At 47.8% G+C, this 20,593-nt stretch overlaps 1 protein-coding gene across 8 annotated transcripts in view; it reads right to left on the minus strand.

Moving 5' to 3' along the window:
- The window catches only part of DEPDC5 (DEP domain containing 5, GATOR1 subcomplex subunit), a 91,084-nt gene that overhangs the window by 19,296 nt on the left and 51,195 nt on the right, over positions 1–20,593 (minus strand). For 4 of the 8 annotated variants that reach the window (XM_065890540.1, XM_065890542.1, XM_065890538.1 and 1 more), the window contains 6 exons: positions 18,492–18,609; positions 17,851–18,018; positions 15,717–15,936; positions 14,034–14,167; positions 8,631–8,739; positions 5,710–5,775 (listed from right to left, as the gene is read on the minus strand). In XM_065890540.1, coding sequence (XP_065746612.1) covers positions 5,710–5,775; positions 8,631–8,739; positions 14,034–14,167; positions 15,717–15,936; positions 17,851–18,018; positions 18,492–18,609 — 815 coding nt within the window. The remainder of the gene's footprint in view (positions 1–5,709; positions 5,776–8,630; positions 8,740–14,033; positions 14,168–15,716; positions 15,937–17,850; positions 18,019–18,491; positions 18,610–20,593) is intronic. The other 4 variants (XM_065890545.1, XM_065890544.1, XM_065890541.1 and 1 more) reach the window with 1 other exon arrangement.

The raw sequence follows: 20,593 nt of genomic DNA on the forward strand, positions 1-20,593 counted from the left end.
GGCGTGTGCCCCCTTCTATCGGAGCCAGTTTTGGGGGGGTATTCCTGTGCCCCAAACTGAGGCCACGGGAGGCCAAGGTGCACAGTGAACCCCTGGGACCAGGACCTGACTCAAACCACAAGATTTACACTAAAGAAAACCCCCACCAAGGGAGTAAAGAGTCAACATCATTCCTCAGGGCTGGGAGAAGGGAGAGAGCACGGTTAGAGACAAGCAGCTCTCCTGGCCCCCAGTCTTCCTCACTCGCACGTGTCGCAGGTGCAATCAGTCTTCCCATTTGCCCAGGTTCACAGCTCAGGTGCATCTGAAGCTCCCTTCTCCAGCTTCACCTCTAGAGGCCTCGTCCTGTGGCCTCCCCTCTGCCGACTCCCACGACCCCTCAGGCGTGCCTGCCCCACTGCCTGGCTCCCACTGACCCCCCAGCTCACACACACCCTACCTGTGAGCACTCCAGCTTCATCTTCCTAAAGGATAGCTCCAATCCCATCACTCCGTTACTCTGAAATCTTTCAAGCCTCCCCACGAGCTACCAAACTGAGAACCGACTCGCGGCACCGGAGCTCTGGCTCAAACTGCCCCATCCACGCTCACCCACGGCTCTGTTTCCAGCCGAGTCAACCCTGTGTGTTTAAAACTGTCTGTGTGCCCCACCAACCTGGGACGCCCCTTCCCCACCACCACAGGCTACAAACGCTGTGTTTCAAATGCTGCTCCCTTAGTGAAACATTCCCTGACTCACTCTGCCCCCATCCCCAAACAGAAACTGTCTCTCTACTTTGGGTCTCTGACCCCTGCCTGGGAGCTGCCAGGTTTTGCTTCACGTCATGGTTTTCTATCTGTCTCATTCCCTTTAAACGGCCTGGAGGGCAGGACTATGACCTGCCCACCTAGAGAGGCTGCACCCCACAGCAAAAATCTGGAGAGAACAGCAAGCCTTCCAGAGCACTTCTGGAAAAATCTAAGACTCCTAGTCCCTCTTACATGGGGTTCTCGAGTACTTCCAGAATGGAGCCTTATATTATCAGATACTCTATTGGATGATAGAAAAATCACTCCTTCTAAAACAGGGTATCTCGGGACTTCCCTGGTGGCGCAGTGGTTAAGACTCCACACTCCCAATGCAGGGGCCCCGGGTTTGATCCCTAGCCAGGGAACTAGATCCCACATGCATGCTGCAACTAAGAGTTCACATGCCACAACTAAGGACCTGGAGAACCACAAGTAAGGAACCCACCTGCTGCAACTAAGACACAGCTCAACCAAATAAATAAACAGTAAAAAATAATAATAATAAAATAAATAAAACAGGGCATCTCAACCACGGCATTATCGCCGTTCGGGGCCAGATAAGCCTTTGTTGTGGGGACTGTCCTGTGCGTCCTCGGGTGCTGAGCAGCTCCCTGGCTCCTACTCACCAGATGCTAGTAATGAACCCCTTATCATCGCCCTCTGCTCCAGCTGTGACAAATAAAAATGTTTCCAGGTATTACCAATCGTCCCCTAGGAGACAAAATCACCCCTGGTTCTAAAAGAACCAATTTGCTCTCCTACATCAGGTTCAATGAACTGCCAAAAAAAAAAGGACCAATAAGTCTTTGCCAGCACCCTAAATACTGAGAAATGCAGCAAGAAGCAGCTTGCAATTACCAGCCACCACCTGCCCCCAACCAGTAAGACTTAGGAATAGATGCTACACCGAAAAATTAAGTGAGAAGCTAACGGAGGGGACTAGACTCAGTTCTCAGGCACAGAAGCCTCTAGGTACTGCCTCTCTGGTGGGGTCATCTCTCGTCTACTGCCCCTGAGAATTGCCCCACCAGCCGGAGCCAGGAAGTGGTTAAGAATTATCCTCTAAATCAGAAATTGGCAAATATTTTCTGTCAAGGACCAGATGGTAATTATTTTAGGCTTTGTGGGCTATAAAGCCTGTTGAAACTTATACAGTTTCTGTATAAGTGAAAAAGCACAAAAGCAGCCATCAATGATGTAAATGAAGGGGTGTGGCTTTGTCCTGATAAAACTTTATTGACAAAAGCAGATGGTGGGCCAGATCTGCCCCTCCCCTGCTCCATATCACACAACGTCCATCTTTCAAGAGGCTGCTCAGATGGGACTCCTCTGGTGGTCCAGTGGGTAAGACTCTGCACTCCCAATGCAGGGGGCCCAGGTTCAATCCCTGGTCGGGGAACTAGATCCCACATGCATGCCACAACTAAGAGCCTGCATGCTGCAACTAAACATGCCTCAGTGAAGATCCTGTGTGCCACAACTAAGACCCAGTGCAGCCTATATAAACGAATATTTAAAAAATAAAAAAATAAAAAAGAGGCCACAGAGAAAGGCATTTTGCTCAGATCTTAATACCAGGAAAAGTTATGCTTCTCCCCAACAACTGGTTTGTCTTTATCTCATGACCACTCTGAATCCTGGAACAGATGTTTCCCACTTTTCTTTGGCTACCAGGAAGTGCAGAGCTGAATTTAGCAGGAAACTCTAAGTACGTTATAAGACCTCGTAGGATGTCCTGTCTTATTTTTTCTTTTCCTGAATTTCCCCATCTAGTCACGTTTTTATTCTGGAGGTTGCATTTATTTCCATAATCCACCCGAAGAAACTTTTTGGAATAAGACCAGTGGGAAAAAGACAGACAAAGAGATGGACAGAACCGCCGTTGTCTCACACGGAGAGCTGAAAAGAGCCAATCAGAGGGAGGTGCTTGGTCTGGGATGGGTTTTGTCTTAGGAACCTCATTCAAAACCTTCCTTACAGAAGGACCCTATTAAACCTGTGCAGATGGGACCTTCCAGAGGTGAGTTTAATCTCCTGTCTCCTCTTTGGAGTGGGCTAGATTTAGTGACCTGCTTCCAGAGTATGGAAAGGGGAAACAGCAGCTTCACAGTGGAGACAGCTGGCAAGTACCACGTCACCAAGCGATGACGGTTCACATCACCAATGATGTTGTGTGGACCTTGTGGACCTCCATGGGATGTGATGAGATGGGTACTTCACCTCTGAGGATTCTTTTCAAAAACCTATAACTCCCGTCTCGCCATGAGAAAAACATCAAACCAACCCAGATTTGGAGACTTTCTATAGGATATCTGGCCAGGACTCCTCCAGACCATCAAGGTCATTAAAAAAAAAAAAAAAAAAAACCCAACCCAAATAACAAGAAAAGACTGAGAAAATGTCACAGACCAGAGGAGACTGGGGAGACATGGCAGCTAAATGCAACATGGTGCCCCGGATTGGACCCTGGAACAGAGAGGACGTTCACAGAAAAACCAGTGAAATCCAAATAAAGTTTGGCATTTAGTTAATTAAACAAACAAACCAACAACCGTCAGCAGCAACACCAACCCCTTCTCCTCCCACCTTCCCACAGGCCCAAAGCTGTGGGAGAAGCTGAGGGAGGGACCTTTCCCAAGGACGCCTCTGAGATGAGCATCAACCACAACACGTGCCCGCATGGCCCCCAACCCCATGCCTGTCAGAGCCCTGCTTGCTCCTGCTGGAGGACAACCAGCCACCAGGACACAGCAGGACCCGCCAGCCCAGCCCTCAGCTGTGCATTGAGGCCAGTGTCCCACCTGGAGACGAGGTGGGTTAAGCAGGGCTCCTGGCCTCCAGCCACCCAGCACCATCCGGGCACAGAGAGGCCTTGTAAAAGCACTCATGACAGAATCCCATATACCTTGCAGAGCTGGAGAATAACCCCAGTCCCACAGCCAGGATGTTTTCCAAGGTTTATATCATCAGAGAAGGAAGGAATATCACCCCTCATCAAAACCCTCCCCTGAAGTTTGCGACTGACATGTACACACTGTTATATTTAAAATAGATAACCAACAAGGACCTATTGAATAGCACAGGGAACTCTGCTCAATATTATGTAACAACCTAAATGGGAAAAGAATTTGAAAAAGAAACAAACAAAAAAAAAACCCCAAAAAACAAACTTCCCCTGCCCTCATGGTGCTCACCCTCTGGGGGTGAGGAGGGGGGAACAGACATCAAACAAGCAACATCCACAGGGTGTCGTGTTCATCCCTGTATCTCCCACGGCACTCAGCACAGCTCAATTTAACTTCATGTCAGTACAGAGCGCTCCCTTACTACATCTTACATGGGATCGTTTTTTTTTTAATGGTGGGTAACATAAACTCCTCATCTCTGTTTGCTGTTTCCAATTCCAGGAACTTATCCACTTCTGTTCTTCCAGTGAATTCCACCACGTGAACCTGTGTGGAGTATTATAGGATGTATAAAACAATTCTCTCCCGCTCTGTTGATTTTTCTTAGGTTAAGTTCTAATCTAAGTCTGAAGCTTTTCACAAGAGGGTCTATTGTTAAAAAGTAAAAGGTTAAAAACTCCAACCGGAGTCTGTTTTAATCCACAAGGACAGGTTGCCTCCTACGGATGGTGATTGCTGGATTAGGACTCAGAGGCCCCAATGGGGACCTGCCCAGGGTCACGCTTTCACTGGGAAGAGCCCAGCACAGACCCAAGATGCCCTCTGGCCTCCCAAGAAAGGGAAGACACCAGTGTGAACTACAGAACAGTGGAGGGGCTCTGCCACTTGCTAGTTCCGGGCCCTTTGACCAGGCAACATACTTAAGCCTCAGTTTCTTCATCTGGAAAATGGGGTGATAATACATGTACCTCATGGACTCACAGGCTGTTTGCAAAGCCCTTTGCACAGTAGCTGGCGGAGCAGGTCCTCAATCCATGTTGGTTTTCTCACTTCCACCAAATAAGGGTTCCTAAACCTTTGCCCCGAACCTCCCACATCTGTCCTCCTGAGCCTGCCCTGCTCTGCATAAACCCTCTCCTCCCTTTCAAATCTCTGTGACCAGGTCAATCACATATACTCAGGGGCCTCAATAAAGGGCAGGGAGCCCAGGTTCTCTTCACCAAGATCTGTCAGCACAGCAATGACCGATGCTAATTATGGGGTGGGGGTAATGAATCAAGCATCTTGGTCTTGATTTAAATCCCAGCTCAACCCTGTACTGTGTGAAGCACAAGTTCTTTGGCCCTCAATTTCTCCATCTGTAGAACTGGGATAAAACTTCTGCTTAACTCATAGGCTACGCTGTGAGGATGAGATGAAATAATACCATGAGCCTGGCACATAGTAAGTGAAGAGTTTTAAGGCTTGGAAGCCCCTTGAGATGGGTCCAAACCCTTTATGTGACACGCGAGTTCAGGACAGTCCAGAGGCAAGCTGCCCAGGGACGCACACCCTCAGTCTATGACAAAGCACATGCCTGGTAGTAATTGCTTGCTCTGTTTTTCACCACTTCCTGCCGCACTGCTATAAATTTATCTGCTTGTACTAGGAAGAAAAAAATAAGAGTTCTGTCCTTAAGTCAGCATGTATCATGTTGCTTATGTCATATGGCCAAAAACACCTAAATAGGAAGATGCTGCCCCGTGGCCAGGAGTCAGTGGCAACACATGACAAAGACGGGAACACATTAAGCCACACGTGCCAGCGTGTTTTCTGACGTTAATCTCCTCATCCCCCTGTGTCACCACAAACACCAAGAAAGGAAATGCACCTCTGAGACTGAATTCAGTTTCAACTGCCCCTCAAACTCGGCTTCGGCCCAATTCCACGCGTTCAGAGCCGAGCTGAAGGCCAGGTCGCGGCTTCTGCGACGGACAGGCATGCACGGGCCTCGGGGCCCTGGGGTTGGACTGACCTGCGGGTAGAAGGTGGACGATGCTGTGCGTGGGCTGCGGACAAACTCCATAAAGAAGGCCCCGTCCTGAGGTCAGAGCGGCAGGAAGCGGCAGCAGGTGCGAGGGGGCGGAGGGACGGAACGTGGCCCAGCAGCGAACCATCGGGGAAGGAGGGGGGGACGAGAGCAAAAAACAAAACAAGGAGGGAAGGAGAGAAAGAAGGGCACATGAGGGGAAAGGGAAAAAAAAAAAGAGAGGGAGAGAGAGAGAGAAAGAGAGAGAGATCCACCCAGGAGGAAAATATCCAAATGCAAAGCATTAGCAGAAACTCACACCTTCCTGGGCAGAATATCCCAGTGGGGTGGGAGCCAGCACCTGGGGGAGAAGGTGTGTCCAAGCGCCTCAGATCTCATCAGAGCCTGGCTTGGCTGCTTGCTTCCTCCCACATAGCTCTGAACATCCTCAGACCTATGCCGAAGGGAGGAGAAGGCCGCAGGGCAGCTTGCAGAGGGGCGCATGGGGCAGGATTGGGGGCAGCGTCCTGGCCTCCCGCCTGGCTGGGTGACCAGGAGGCCTCTGGGAGACGCACGGAGGCCTGACGTTTGCGTTTCCGCCTGTAACATGGCAGCCAGATGGGAGAAGAGGATTCACTGCAGGAGAAGTTTTTTGTTTTTTGTTTTTTATTTTCTATATAGATCATATATTGAAAGTGATGGTATTTTGGATACATTATGCAGGAAAAGTTCTTGTTTAATTTTCTGAGCAACCTGGGGACACAGGAGCAGCAATACCTTCTCCCCCACTGGTTGTGTAACAAAATCATATGCAGTCCCCGGGAGGGGCTCCTGAAGCAGCCTTCCCCTCCCCACCCTATTCTTGTGGGGTTCAAGCTGCCGTGTACTTGAAACATAAATGACAGAGAGAACTTTTCCAAAGACCCACTCCCTCCCTCTTTCTTAAGGTCAAGAAGTGTCCTCTTGTCCCTTCAAAATCTTTTTACTTTTTATGCTTTATTATCACTGAAATTCGGAAATGCCACTTGATACACCTGAAGGTCCCTGCTTTCCTAAAACTTTTTAAATTCTAAAAGTAGAATCACTGAAGTATTTCGGTGTCCATTTTACCAGGACTGCTGCCACGCCCATCAGCCACTACGAGCTCAAGTAACAAGCTGAGGAAATGCATGTCTGCGGAGATGCACACTTGGGTACCCTCTACGCATCCTGACACAGCTGCTGCCTGGAGAGTGCTGGGCCATCTCCTAACACCTCTGCTTCTCCTGGACCACTTGGGAATCTACACCCAGCAGACCGATGGCTATCCACATGGATTTCAGTGTCCAGCTGGAAGATGAAGGGAGTGTTCTAGACCACGATCTCCTATTTGGCTGTTGGTGTATTTTAACCATAATGCTTGTGGTTCTGTAATTTCTGTACTTCTCAGTACTGTCCCCCGCACTGTTTCTAATCCTCAAAGACAGCAGTGGGTGGACGTAACAGCTAGTGAACAGCACACAGGCACTTGTGTGTTCTCACGTTCTATTTGCGTCCCTTCTCTGCCAGAACATACAGAAGCAGAGGTGCTAACGCTGCTGAGATGATGTACCCATGAGTGAGGACAGGTGAAAAGACTTTCTTCACCAACAGGTCATTCTTGACGCACAGACTATCCTTGAGACTGTACCTAGAGTCACTGCCTTAGAGCTGGGTTTGCGGAAACGACAGCCTACAGCCTAATCCAGTCACCTGGTTATTCCAGCCTGTGAGCTGAGAACCATTAAGATTTTAAATGGTTACAGAAGAGCCCACACAATAGCCTTGATCTTCCCTCTCAGCCCACAAAGCCTAAAATATTTATTGAGGCTTGCTGTCTCTGGCCTATGGATGCTACACACTGCCTGCAGCCTCAGTTGCTACTTTTTCTCAGATTTTAATCCCTCCATCCTAGAAGTCTAATTCTAGGAACTTACCCTGTAGAAACAATCAGAGATGTGATCAAATAATTATGTGCAAGGATGTTTGCAGTATTACTTGTAATTTTGATACACTGCAGAATAACTATACAAACTTATGGAATGATTGCCAAAAACTATTTTTAAAAATCTGAAACCACCTTTTTTAACAAAAAATGAAGTTATTAACAAAAGGTCTAATCATATGATGAAATATTATATAGTTATTTTTTAAAATCAAACTTTGGAGAAATAATGACATGGGGAAATTTTCACGATGTGAAAGTAAAATAAATAAATATGCAGATGGATATACAAGTTGACCACAATGCTGAAAAATAAAATACATCTATTGAATCTCCTTCATTTCCGAGTGAGAGAGACCAGGTAAGAGAATGTGTGGCCAGCTCACCCTGCCACATCAGAACGATATCAGATTCTGAATTTCCAAGGAGAAGGAGTTGGCAGAGACACATCTATTGGTCTTAAAAGCTACAACAAGCCTGACCTGTGGAGCTTTCAGCTCCTCTACTGTACTTGCTATTCCGTATAGAGGCCAAAGCCTCAGGTTTTGGTTTCCGTCTCCCAGGATGCTCCCGTCTGACTACTTCTTAGAAGTCTAAGCAAACTGATGGGAATTTCATTCACCAAACAGTGAGCTCTCCCAGAAGCCGCTTCAGTCATTTTCTACCTCCCTCCCGCCACCAGGAGGGCTGAAGATGGGGCTGAAAGAAAACCAGAGGCCAGTGTCACAGCTTGAGCCAGATCTCGGATAGATAGAGTTTAGCTTGACTGATTTACACCCGCTTTCATCTAGCAGTTAGCGTCCTTACAACCGTGAGCAGGCAAGTCCCTGCATCAAAATAGCAGTGCTGTAAAGGGTTCCTCCAAATCCTCAGCACACTTAGTCCTGGACTCATGGGCTGCGTTACCCTCCATACCGGGTCCCTGAGCGCACACGCCAGCCGCCCGCCGGAGGGGCTCCTTTACCTTTCGTGGGCTGTCCACATAGGTGGGAGTCATGGCTACGCCGCTGCTCTCGGCTGGGGGTGCGGAGCTCTTGCCCCCATGCACCGCCGCCTGCTGTTCTCCCAGGCACCTGCAAGGGGGGAAAACACAGGGCGGTCCTTGCTCAGAGCCCCCTGGGGAAGGACCCACGTTAACCACAACGAAGCGAAGGCAGCTCTGTTGCCAGCACCTTCGAAACACGCTCTTCCGCTTTGTTAATCCTCAGGCCCTACGTGGTGCCCTTAATTTCATTCATTGTCCTGAACAATCACCAGCTGCCACGGAAAATCAGAAAACAGCTCAATTTTGAAAGCCTCTTGGCAGCACCTGGGCTTATGTATTACTTTGAAAAGGCAAGTGACATGGTTTGAGTGACTCTGTCCATGAACACCATTTTTTTTTAACTCTCTGGGAGAAACTTTTTCTCCGTTTTTATTAAATATACCAGCAGAAGCACATTCTGAACGTTAGGGCTGCGTTACCATTCCGCATTAACTAAACAGGGTGAAATGTGTCGACTCTTTATACATTTTGAAGATCCGTTAATCTTGCAAATGCACACACTTGAGCCCTCCCCACCCCCCAAAAAATGCCACACACTAATCTAACAGGCATTTATCTCAGACACAAGACAACTATGGTTTTCTTATGACATCTCCTCCCATCTCAGTTCTGGTATCCATAAATGCCTACTTTCACATATATTTTCCTAATTTTTTTTTCCGTACTAAGATAAGCCATGAACTATGGTAACTTAAATGCTACCCCCAAATTAGACTGTTTTAATATACCACTGAATTTTTATTTGGTAAGTTCCAGGAGGCTCACATTACAGTCTAAAGTGCTTCATTGTTACCATAACACACACTTCTCATGGTGGGAACTTCGAGGCGCCACCCAGACCCTCTGCCGTGGCCCTGCTGACACGGGAGCTGGGCATGTTGTCCCCCTCCAGAGACGGCCCAGCTGCAGAGCCCGAGCCCCTCCCTGGGCTGCCTGTGGACAGTGAACCATCACCAAGGGGTGTAAAGGCCTGGCCCTGTTGGTCCAACCCGGCTCATCTCCAAATGTGGCTCTAGCTCCAGGGCTTGAGGGAGTTGCTCGAGGCCATCACTGGGCTTTCCTGCATCTCAGCTTCTTCCTCTGTCCCCTCCGCCTTCCGCCCCCTCCCTCCCACGGGGGCTGAGCCCACGACTAAATTCTGTCTCCATCCGTTTCCCTGGGAAGCCAATTTGTGACATTTCCCTCATCTTAAATCCTGACACATCTCTTACTGATGGTGAAGTAACCTCATATCGGAGATTAAAAATCAGTTTCCATAGTAACCTGTTACACTCTCTCTTTTTGGTTTTTGTCATGGAAAATTTTCAAACCCATATGAAAATAAGGAGGATAATGTAATCGAACTCTTATCTACCTGGACCCCAGAATTATTTATTGATAGAGCCAATCTTGTTTCATCTATCCCTATCCACCCGATTATTTGGAAGCAAAACTCACACATGCTATTACTTCATCTATAAACACTTCAGTATATATTGTATCTTTAAAAGATTTTAGGACTTCCCTGATGGCTCAGTGGCTAAGAATCTGCCTGCCAATGCAGGGGACACGGGTTCAATCCCTGGTCCAGGAAGATCCCACATGCCAGAGAGCAACTAAGCCCGTGTGCCACAACTACAGAGCCTGCATTCTAGAGCCCGCGAGCCACAACTACTGAAGCCGGTGCACCTAGATCCCGTGCTCTGCAACAAGAGAAGCCACCGCAATGAGAAGCCCACGCACTGCAACTAGAGAAAGCCCACATGCAGCAACGAAGATCCAAATATAATAAATAAATTTTTTTAAAAAATGATTTTACTGTGTTTGTTCAAAACAGGATTCAGTTAAAATCCCTACAATGCAGTCAGTTATGTCTCTCAAGTATTCTTTAAGCTAAAAGCTCCACTCATCCCTCCATCTCCCTGCAATTTATTTGTGGAAGAAAGTAGCTCACTCGTCCTGTAAATTTACAGTCTGGATATGCTGATCATATCCCTTTACTGTTTACCGTGTTCCTCTGCGCCCCATACTTCCTGAGCACTAGAAATTATATTTAGAGGTTTGAGCACATTTAGGTTTGATGGGGCAGTAATTCTTCCTCAGTGTGTTGTGTGCTTCTACATGGAGGCCCACAGCATCTGGCAATGTGAGCGGTCACTGGTGATCTCTGCTAGGTCCGTGAGCGCATCAGAGCCCACATGTGGTAATGTTCCAGTGCTCCTTCTGGACCCATTAGCTGGAATATCAGAGAGAGACGCCTCCTGCACCAATCACTTGGGTACTCTGAGGTGTAATTCATATAAGAAAAGCAGACTAAGAGCCTGACTCTGCCTGGTCCACGTACAGAGCACTGTCTCTGTACCACATCGTGGTGTGTTCCTCTGGGCCTCATCCGCAAACACACACTGGGACGTTCTCCTGCGCCTCCTGGGGGCTGTGGCCTAGACCGTGGCTGGGACGGTGGTGGCAGGAAGCCTCGGTTGCCCCCCAGGGTCCCCTCGTCTGATGCACATGACAACCCCCATGTACTGAGCTGCCATCTATGTGCTGACCCGTGGACTAGGAGTCGGGGATTCAGAGACAAGTAGGACCCGTCCTTGCCCTCAGAGGTTCCTTGTCTCACGGTTCAGGAGAGGGGATGTCACAAAAGGACTAACTATACTGTGCAAGCCCACACGTGAGAACACGCATGGGGCACGCTACCTTCTTCCCAGAGGCTGCAACAGTTGCTACGTGGGCTCTCTCCCCGCTCTGACTCCCCGACATCAGTTTATCCCCATCTAACAGGAGCCGCAGAGCTGCGGACTGGCACCTGCAGCCCAGACTGCCCACAGCCACGCTCCTGGGACCTCTGCCTCCCACGAGAGCCTGACAACAGGTGCACGTCTCCAGGTAAAGACCCAGGGGAAATGGAGGAAACAGACACGCGTGGTAAGATGACAGGACTACGGGTGAAACTTCTGAAACTCTTCTTCATATGGCTATAACAGTTTTCCATAATAAAATTGGATCTGCTTGGTGTAGCAAAACAATAAAGAAAAACACAAAGTAAAAAATGCTGTGTGAGCAAACGTCATGTAAAGGTCTCGCTCCCTCTGCTCGGCCTCCGGCTCTGAGAAATCACACCACATCACCCAGGAGCGGTCATCTGTCCTGCCTCCTGCTGTGGGGTCAGCTGAGTTCCCCACACACACCCAGGGACACTACCACCCCAAAGTACCTGTCCTCTTCAAGTCTGAGCAGAAAGAGGCTCCTTGGGGTGCACTGAACGATGACTCACTGACACATTAAAATAAGATTCCCCTGCACCCAACTTCACACCCCTCCCAGCAACATATGTTCCTTGTTCTTTTTTCCAGCAGGAAAGGTCTGTGATTAGCTACAGGGACAACCTGCCAGGTGGAGTTCTGGGGTCTTTCCTTGGTCAGATAAAGGTATTTTCTGGAGGCCCCAGCGCCCTCAGTAATGAGCCCGACCTACCCCAGCTCTCCTCCTCTCATCTGCTCCCCTGTCACCATGGCCACGCTCTTCCCTTCTCTCTCTGCATCCCTTCCTCTCCATCCCATCCTCACCCTCTAGCCTCTTCTGCCTCTTGCCTGGACTAGTGAGGCCTCTGCCTCCTGGGCCCACCCACCAGGCCTTCCTGTACGCAGGACCCATTTCTGCAAACACCACTTCTGCCAAAAATGCTGAATGAATATTACATGATATTAAGGAACTGCTGTGACTTTTTAGGTAAATTATGGTATTACAGTTTTGTTTTAGGAGTACTTATCTTTCAGAGATGCACACTGAAATATTATAGACAAAGGGGTGTGATGTCTGGGATTTCATAAGAAATAAAAAGGAAGATGTGAGCAAGCAGGATATAAATGAAACAAGATTGGCTGTGAGTTGATAATCATTGAAGCTGGGTGATGGGTAAACAGGGATTTATTACACGAGTCTACTTTTTTTTAATCTGTTTGAAATTTTCCATTAAAATAAACTTTCAAAGAGTCGCTCTTGCTATGAGAATGTATAAGAACAGCCTGGAATCCGATTTCCCATGCTGTCTTTGCAACTGCATCTCCCACTGGGCCTCGGACTCACTCATGTTACCTTCTGAAAGCTTAACATATTTGGGCTCCTGTGGGCATGGCACGGACCCCCTCACCAGACAGACACCAGGAAGTACAGCAGGGATCTGATCTGCCTGGAAGGCTGGAGGGGGCAGGGAAGGCCTCCCAGAGTAGGTCCCACCTGCTCGTGGCAATGTTTTCCCCTTTTCCCCAAGTCCTCCCCCTACCCCCCATATAAATGCATCCCTTTCTACAAGGACATCTTAAATCCTACCTCCTGTGACACTGTCCCTGCCCTCCCAAAGCAAGATGTGGTCCCATGGGGGTCCTAAGAGCTGCAGCACCTACTGTTTACAAAGGGACCACACACTCAAATGCCTAGAGAAGCTGGTCAGGTGGCCCTTGTCTGAGGGGCCAAGACAAGTTCAAGAGCAGACGGCGTGCTGGTTCTACAGTAAACCAGGGGCAGTAGTCCACCTAAAGTGCCAGCCCATCGTGGCTGGGCTTGAACGTGGACCCAGTGGTAACTGAGCCTCCACCACTTCGAGCAAAGTTGGATTTTACATATTACCCATAATATAATTTCGTATTACATTATCTATATTTTTTATACAATATAACCATGTTATATATTTTTTCATGTAAGAATTCATTAAGAAATCAAGATTTTTATATGAAATCTTCAAACGAAAAAAATTTGGCTCAAATATTTAAAAAGTATTTTGTGTTTTTAGGGCAATGTTAACTACTCTATAACGGTGGCTACATGTCATTATAAGTTTGTTTAAACCCATAGAATGTGCAACACCAAGAGTGAACCCTGATGTAAATAAACTGTGCTCTTTGGGTGACTATGATGTGTTAATGCAGGTCCATCGATTGTAACAAATGTACGGTTCAGTGAGGGATGTGGATAATGTGCAGGGACAGGGTGTAGATGGGAACTCTCTGTACCTTCCATTCAATTTTGCCTTGAACCTAAAACTGCCCTAAAAAAGAAAGTCTATTAAAAATACAAAACAAACAAAAGACCAACCAACCAAATAAAAAACCACCTTGTGGACCAAACCAACTGTATCTGTAGTTCAAATCAAGTCCCAGACTGCAAGTTTTTAACTTCTGACCTACTTCATGACATTCGACACTTACCAGGTATTAACCTAGCTTTCTTTTCACATATGTGTCTTTTTGTCAGTTACTGGCTCCTTGGTAGACAGAAGTCACATTTCACAGCACTGGGGCCTGGGGGATGGGAACGAGTCTCTGTCCACCAGGTACTTACTTCTGAGTGGCTTCCATTTCCAGCAGGGCAGACAGAGCTGAGGTTCCCTTCTTCCCAACCGGGGGGCCGGTCGACTCGAGGGAGTGGGTAGGGATGGGCCCAGCCATCTGCAAGCCTTTCATGGCGGCCCCTTTCTAAAGCACAGAGGAGGAGACAGGCCATCAGATGCTGCTGCGTCTGCTGTGCCTCAGGCTCTGGGGGCCCATCAGTGCAGTTAGGGAAGACGGGGTCTCAGGATCAGGAAATGCCAGGAAATGGCTTTTTGCTTGAACTGAAGGTCCCAAATAGCTGTGGACTCAAAACACACTGCCTCCTTGAGGCGGTTTACGTATAGCATCTCATTTTATTCTCAATCAACGGCTCAAGGATTTCCTTGTAAATAACATCACATCTAATTTATGGAAAAAGAAGCTAAGTCTCAGAGAAGTGAAGTAACTTATCCCAAATCGCACTGCAGCTGGAATTCAAACTCCAGTTAACTGACTTCAAAACCAAGGTTCTGGGCTTCCTTGGTGGCGCAGGGGTTGAGTCCACCTGCCGATGCAGGGGACATGGGTTCGTGCCCCGGTCCGGGAAGATCCCACATGCCACAGAGCGGCTGGGCCCGTGGGCCATGGCCGCTGAGTCTGCGCGTCCGGAGCCTGTGCTCCGCAACGGGAGAGGCCACAACAGTGAGAGGCCCGCATACCGCAAAAAAAAAAAAAAAAAAAAAAAACTAAGGTTCTTTCCACTTCATAAGCTCTCCCAGAAATGATGCTGTGTACGAGAGGCAGCTGGCCTGGGTTAAAGAACACTGAACTTGAGGTTAAAAACAAAAAATAAAAACATGGCTGATGATGGAACACTACTCAGCAATGGAAAGGAATGAACCGTGGATTTCAGCGACAAGTTGGATGAACCCCAAAGGCATTATGCTGAGTGGAAGAAAGCAGCCTCGAAAGGTTACGTATCGTATGATTTCACTTATAGGATATTTGGAAAAGACAACAGTATAGTGATGGAGGACAGACCAGTGGCTGCCAGGGGTTAGAGATGGGGGGACAGTGTGACTCTAAAGGGTAGTGTGAGAGTTTTTTTGCACTGATGGAACTATTCCATGTCCTGCTTGTGGTGGGGGGGGTGGTTATGTGAATCTATACATTTGTAAAATTCACAGAGCTGTTATGTGTACACACACACATACACACACACACACACACACACACACACACACTCTGAAATCACCCCAGATCAGCCCTTTATTAGCTTGGTGTCCTCAGACACATCCCATCACCCCCACGAGCCTCAGCGTCCTCACTGGGGAGTGAGCGGTTGAATGAAGGCCCAAGGGTGCAGGAAACACTACAAGTGACATTGCTGCTGTCACCCTCTTGAGCGAGTTTCTATCCAGCAATCCAGCACCAGCAATCCAGTCACATAAGCAACTGTGCCTGACGCCGGGTCCCCAGTGGGGAGCTCACAAAGGACTGTATCCTCAGGTCAGATGCGTGGCCCCAGCCCGGTGGCTGGCTGTGTACCCTGCTCCACCCTGCTCTGGAGGAGAACCCACTTCTTTGGACTGAAGATAAATGCTGGGCAGCTGTGGAGTAAAGAAACTGGCCGGCGAGAGGCCTCAGACACAGGAGGAGACGGTCCCTGCATCCCAGACCGGGCCCAGCCCCCAAGGGGTCTGTGGTGCCTCACCCGCATCATGCGATCGGAGCGGTGCCGCCGGCGGATCCGGTTTAGGCCCTCCACGAATCGGATGAAGCCATCCAGGAGCTGCCACTCCTCCTCGTCTGCCCGAGGCCTGTCCCCGTAGATGTCACAGTGGGCCTCGCCCTCCGTGATGCGCTTGGTGGCGGTGACACAGGCTGGCAGCAGCAGGAAGCGGGTCCTCCAGAACTTCAGAGACTCAATTAAGCTACAGAGGGCCAGAGGGGAAAAGGGGTGGTGGTGAGAAAAAGTAGATGATAAAAGCACCCCAGTAAGCATCTCATCTCAACACCCACGCCCCCGGGAGTGAGTGTGCAAGCGTCCATCTGCCCAGGAGCACGTGCTCATCTGATGCTGCATCTCACGCAGGCTGAGAGGGAAGAACTCCAAGGCTGCTTTTACTTTCTATCCCAGAGACGTCAGAATGCTTCTGTGCACCCAGGCCCAGTGCCGCTGTGGCCTTTTATCATCACAACCATAAATCATGCATAAAAATGAAAAATTGAAAACAAGATGTCACAGGGAATTCCCTGGTGGTCCACTGGTTAGGACTCGGCACTTCCACTGCTGTGCGCCCAGGTTCAATCCCTGGTCAGGGAACTAAGATCCTGCATGCCTCGTAGCATGGCCAAAAAAATAAAATAAAATAAAATAAAAACAAGACGTCACAAAGCTTTTATATATAGAATGGATAAACAACAAGGTCCTACTGTATAGCACAGAGAACTATATTCAATATCCTATGATAATAAAAAAACAGTGAAATAATGCTATTTGCAGGGATATGGATGGCCCTAGAGATAGTCATACTGAATGAAGTAAGTCAGAGAAAGACAAATATCATATGATATCACTTATATGTGGAATCTAAAAAAAAAAAATGGTACAAATAGACCTATTTATAAAATAGAAATTGAGTCACAGATGTAGAAAACAAACTTATGGTTACCAAGGGGGAAAGGGGCGGGGAGGGACAAATTGGGAGACTGGGATTGACATATACACACTACTATATATAAAACAGATAACTAATAAGAACCTACTATGTAGCACAGGGAACTCTATTCAGTACTCTGTAATGACCTACATGGGAATAGAATCTAAAAAAGAGTGGGTATATGTATATGTATAACTGATTCACTTTGCTGTACAGCAGAAGCTAACACACATTGTAAATCAACTATGCTCCAATAAAAAGAAAGAAAAAATCTATATTTATATGAAACCATCACATTGTACACCTTAAATATGTACAATTTTTGTCAGTTATACCTCAATAAAGCTGAAAAACGATTTTTAAAAAGTCCTATGATAAACCATAATGGAAAAGAATACAAAAAGAAAAGAATGTATATATGTGTATAACGGAACCACTTTGCTCGACAGCAGAAATTAACACAACATTGTAAATCAACTAGACTTCAATTAAAAAAAAAAAAGATGTCACAAGCAGTCAGGAAAATGTGAAGAGCACTGACATTCCACCAAAGAGCACATTTTGGGACTTCCCTTGTGGCACAGTGGTTAAAACTCCGCACTCCCATTGCAGGGACCCAGGTTCGATCCCTGGTCAGGGAACTAGATCCCACATGCATGCCGCAACTAAGAGTTCACATGCCACAACTAAGGAGACTGTGTGTGGCAACTATGGACCCAGAGAGCCACAACTAAGGAGCTCATGTGCTGCAACTAAAGAAGCCCGTCTGCTGCAACTAAGGAGCCCATGAGCCACAACTAAGGAGCCCACCTGCTGCAACTAAGAGCCGGTGCAACCAAATAAATAAATAAATATTTTTTAAAGAAAGAGCACATCTTCACCAGGTTTTTTGCTGTTGTTTGCTGTTTCATGTGGTAAAATATACATAACAAATTTACCACTTTAATGATCTCTAAGTGCACAATTCAGCAGCATTCAGTACATTCACACTGTTGCACAACCATCCATGTCCGTCTCATCACTGAGTTTTTAACCCAATGTAGATGTGCTATTTCCCTCCATTTTCTTTTTCTTTTTTTTCTTCTAAAACAGGCATCATTTTGCAATCAGGAGAAAGGACAGAGACATTAAAATACGGACACACGCAAGGCGGCGAGGATGGAAAGTGAAATCGGGGTCTCTGACCTGAAGTCCTCGGAGCCGGCAGAACAGATGTACTGGTCTAAGTAATTCCACTTGTACTCCTCCAGCCGCTCGTGCGAGAATTCCACCCAACAGGAGACAAACTCCGAGTCTGAGTGGGAGGGGCAGAGGCTGTAGGTGTAGTGGATCTGGGCAGATTCGTAAGGGTACCTGAAAAACAAAGGGTGTGGCCTGAGGTCCAAACAAGGATCCCCCCCCTCCCCCCAAGTCTCCTGTACCTTTTCTGTCTCAAGACACTTAGCAGTATCCTTGGCACTCGACCCTCGACCACAGTAACCAAAACTCATCCCAGGGAACTGGTAATGGAGATTTCTCAGTTCTTCTTAAACTTTCTCATTCTTCTAGCCTCATACTCTTTATTTTTAATTGGCATGTTAAGACTCATGCTAAACATTATAAGCTGGATCAAATTCCTTTTGGAAGTAGGTGAGCTACAACCATAAAATACAACCCTAGAGAGTAAAACAGTAACTGAAAGAAAAACCAATTACTCACCCTCCTTGGTTTGAATTATGTGTTATACACATATTTCAGTATGTGGACAGTATGTGTTAGAAACATAACTTAGTAGCTTGACATAATTTAGGACAGAGCTGAAAACTTTAAATACCCAAGGGACTCACTTGGGAAGGTATCGTGTCACTGTGATCATCTTATCCTTCAGTGTGACTTTGTGGAAAGTTCTGCCCATGCTCAGCCAGTACTGGTCTTCCTCCTCAGGGCGGTTTCGGGACACAAGGCCTAATAGGGAAAAAAATAAATAATTTCCTCCATCTGGTTGAGGGTCATTCCTTTAACAGGCAATTGCTCTCTTCCATGTAGATTTAGAAAAGGAGAAACAAAAGAGGCAACACTTTCTTTCCAGGGGCAGTTTCATGGAGAAGAAATATTCTTGGTTTAAAAAAAAAAAAAAAGTCCTGAAGTGGGCAGATTTTTCTGTTACTGAACCAGCCAGCAGGAGGTTAGAGCCTGGGGGGTGCCTACAACAGCTGGCCGAACAGCCCAATGCCTCGTCCTCTGTGAAGGAAAGTTCCGGAGTATATGTTAATTGGCTAAAATGGAACTCCACTCCCCTCAGGCACAAGCTGCCACCCAGCATCTGAGGCCCTCAACCGCGGGGGTGGCCAACCTAGCTTTCGGCCCTCAGCCCCCATGACGCCCACACTGCTGCACCACATTTCAGACTTATTTGCTCGAATTTCCTTCTCCAAACATTTGCTCCTGTTGCTTCTTCTGCCTTCTCTTCCTGGGCAACTGTCGAAATCCTAGGGATCATTTAAGGTCACCATCAAATGCCACTTCCTCCAGAAAGCTATCAGACCCTATCAGTGGTGAATTCTACCCTGGATGTAGCTCCTTGTGTGCCTCTGTCTCACACCCTGACAAACCAAAAGTTCCAGGAGGCCAGGACCCAAATCTTGTTCGTCTTTGTATTTTCAGTAGCACCTGATAAAGTGCTATTTCACAGAAAAGGAAGTAGGCAACCTGGATGGAGCCACTGACATGAAAAGCAGATTCATCCCACTGCTCTTGGGATAAGAACAAAATCCTTCACGTGGGCCTGTGCAGCCTGGGTCTCCTGACATCTCCGGCCACATTGCTGGCTTATTCCCAGTGCTCTCCACGCCAGTCTTCTTTCGGGTGCCTAGAAAGTCTCACGAGGTCTTCCAGCCAACAGGGCCTTTGCACATACTAACCCTGCTGCCTGGCATGCTTGGCCCACCTGTTCCTGCCCTCCACTCCTCTCTCACTAAAAACTCCTGCATGTGTTTCAGGTACAGCAGCAGCTCAAACATCAACTCCTCAAAGAAGCCGCCCCTGACTCTCCAGACCAGATCAGGTCCTGTATTAAATATTCTCGCAGACCTCTGATTTTTCCCTCACGGTCGTTATTGAAACGTGGAATTGTATACATAGTTTGACTAATGTTATTTTCCCCCACAGAGCAGAAGCTTCAAAAATATTAATGAGGGGCTTCCCTGGTGGCGCAGTGGTTGAGAGTCCACCTGCCGATGCAGGGGACACGGGTTCGTGCCCCGGTCCGGGAAGATCCCACATGCCACAGAGCGGCTGGGCCCGTGAGCCATGGCCGCTGAGCCTGCGCGTCCGGAGCCTATGCTCCGCAACAGGAGAGGCCACAACAGTGAGAGGCCCGTGTACTGCAAAAAAAAAAAAAAAAAAAAAAATACTAATGAGGACTTTCCTGGTGGCGCAGTGGTTAATAATCTGCCTGCCAGTGCAGGGGACACGGGTTCGATCCCTGGACCAGGAAGATCCCACATGTGGTGGAGCAACTAAGCCCGTGCGCCACAACTACTGAGCCTGCGCTCTAGAGCTCACGTGCCACAACTACTGAAGCCCATGCACTCTAGGGCCCGTGCTCCACAACAAGAGAAGCCACCGCAATGAGAAGCCTGTGCACCGCAACGAAGAGTAGCCCCTGCTCGCCACAACTAGAGAAAGCCCGCGCGCAACAATGAAGACCCAACAGAGCCAAAAGAAAAAATACTAATGAACGAATGAATGAACACAGTCATATATTCATCAAGACACACTGTCGTACACCAGGCACAGTGGTTTCTGTGGTGGAGGACAACAAGATGCAGCTGAAATCATCCTGGCACTCAGAAAGGTTACTATTCAGTACAGTCTACAATGTGCAAAAAAGGCATCACGTGATACATATCACAAGGGGCTTTTAGAGAAAATCCAGAGGGAATCCAAA

This window comes from Phocoena phocoena, chromosome 13 (genome assembly GCF_963924675.1).
Source record: "Phocoena phocoena chromosome 13, mPhoPho1.1, whole genome shotgun sequence".
Classification (NCBI taxonomy): Eukaryota; Metazoa; Chordata; class Mammalia; order Artiodactyla; family Phocoenidae; genus Phocoena; species Phocoena phocoena.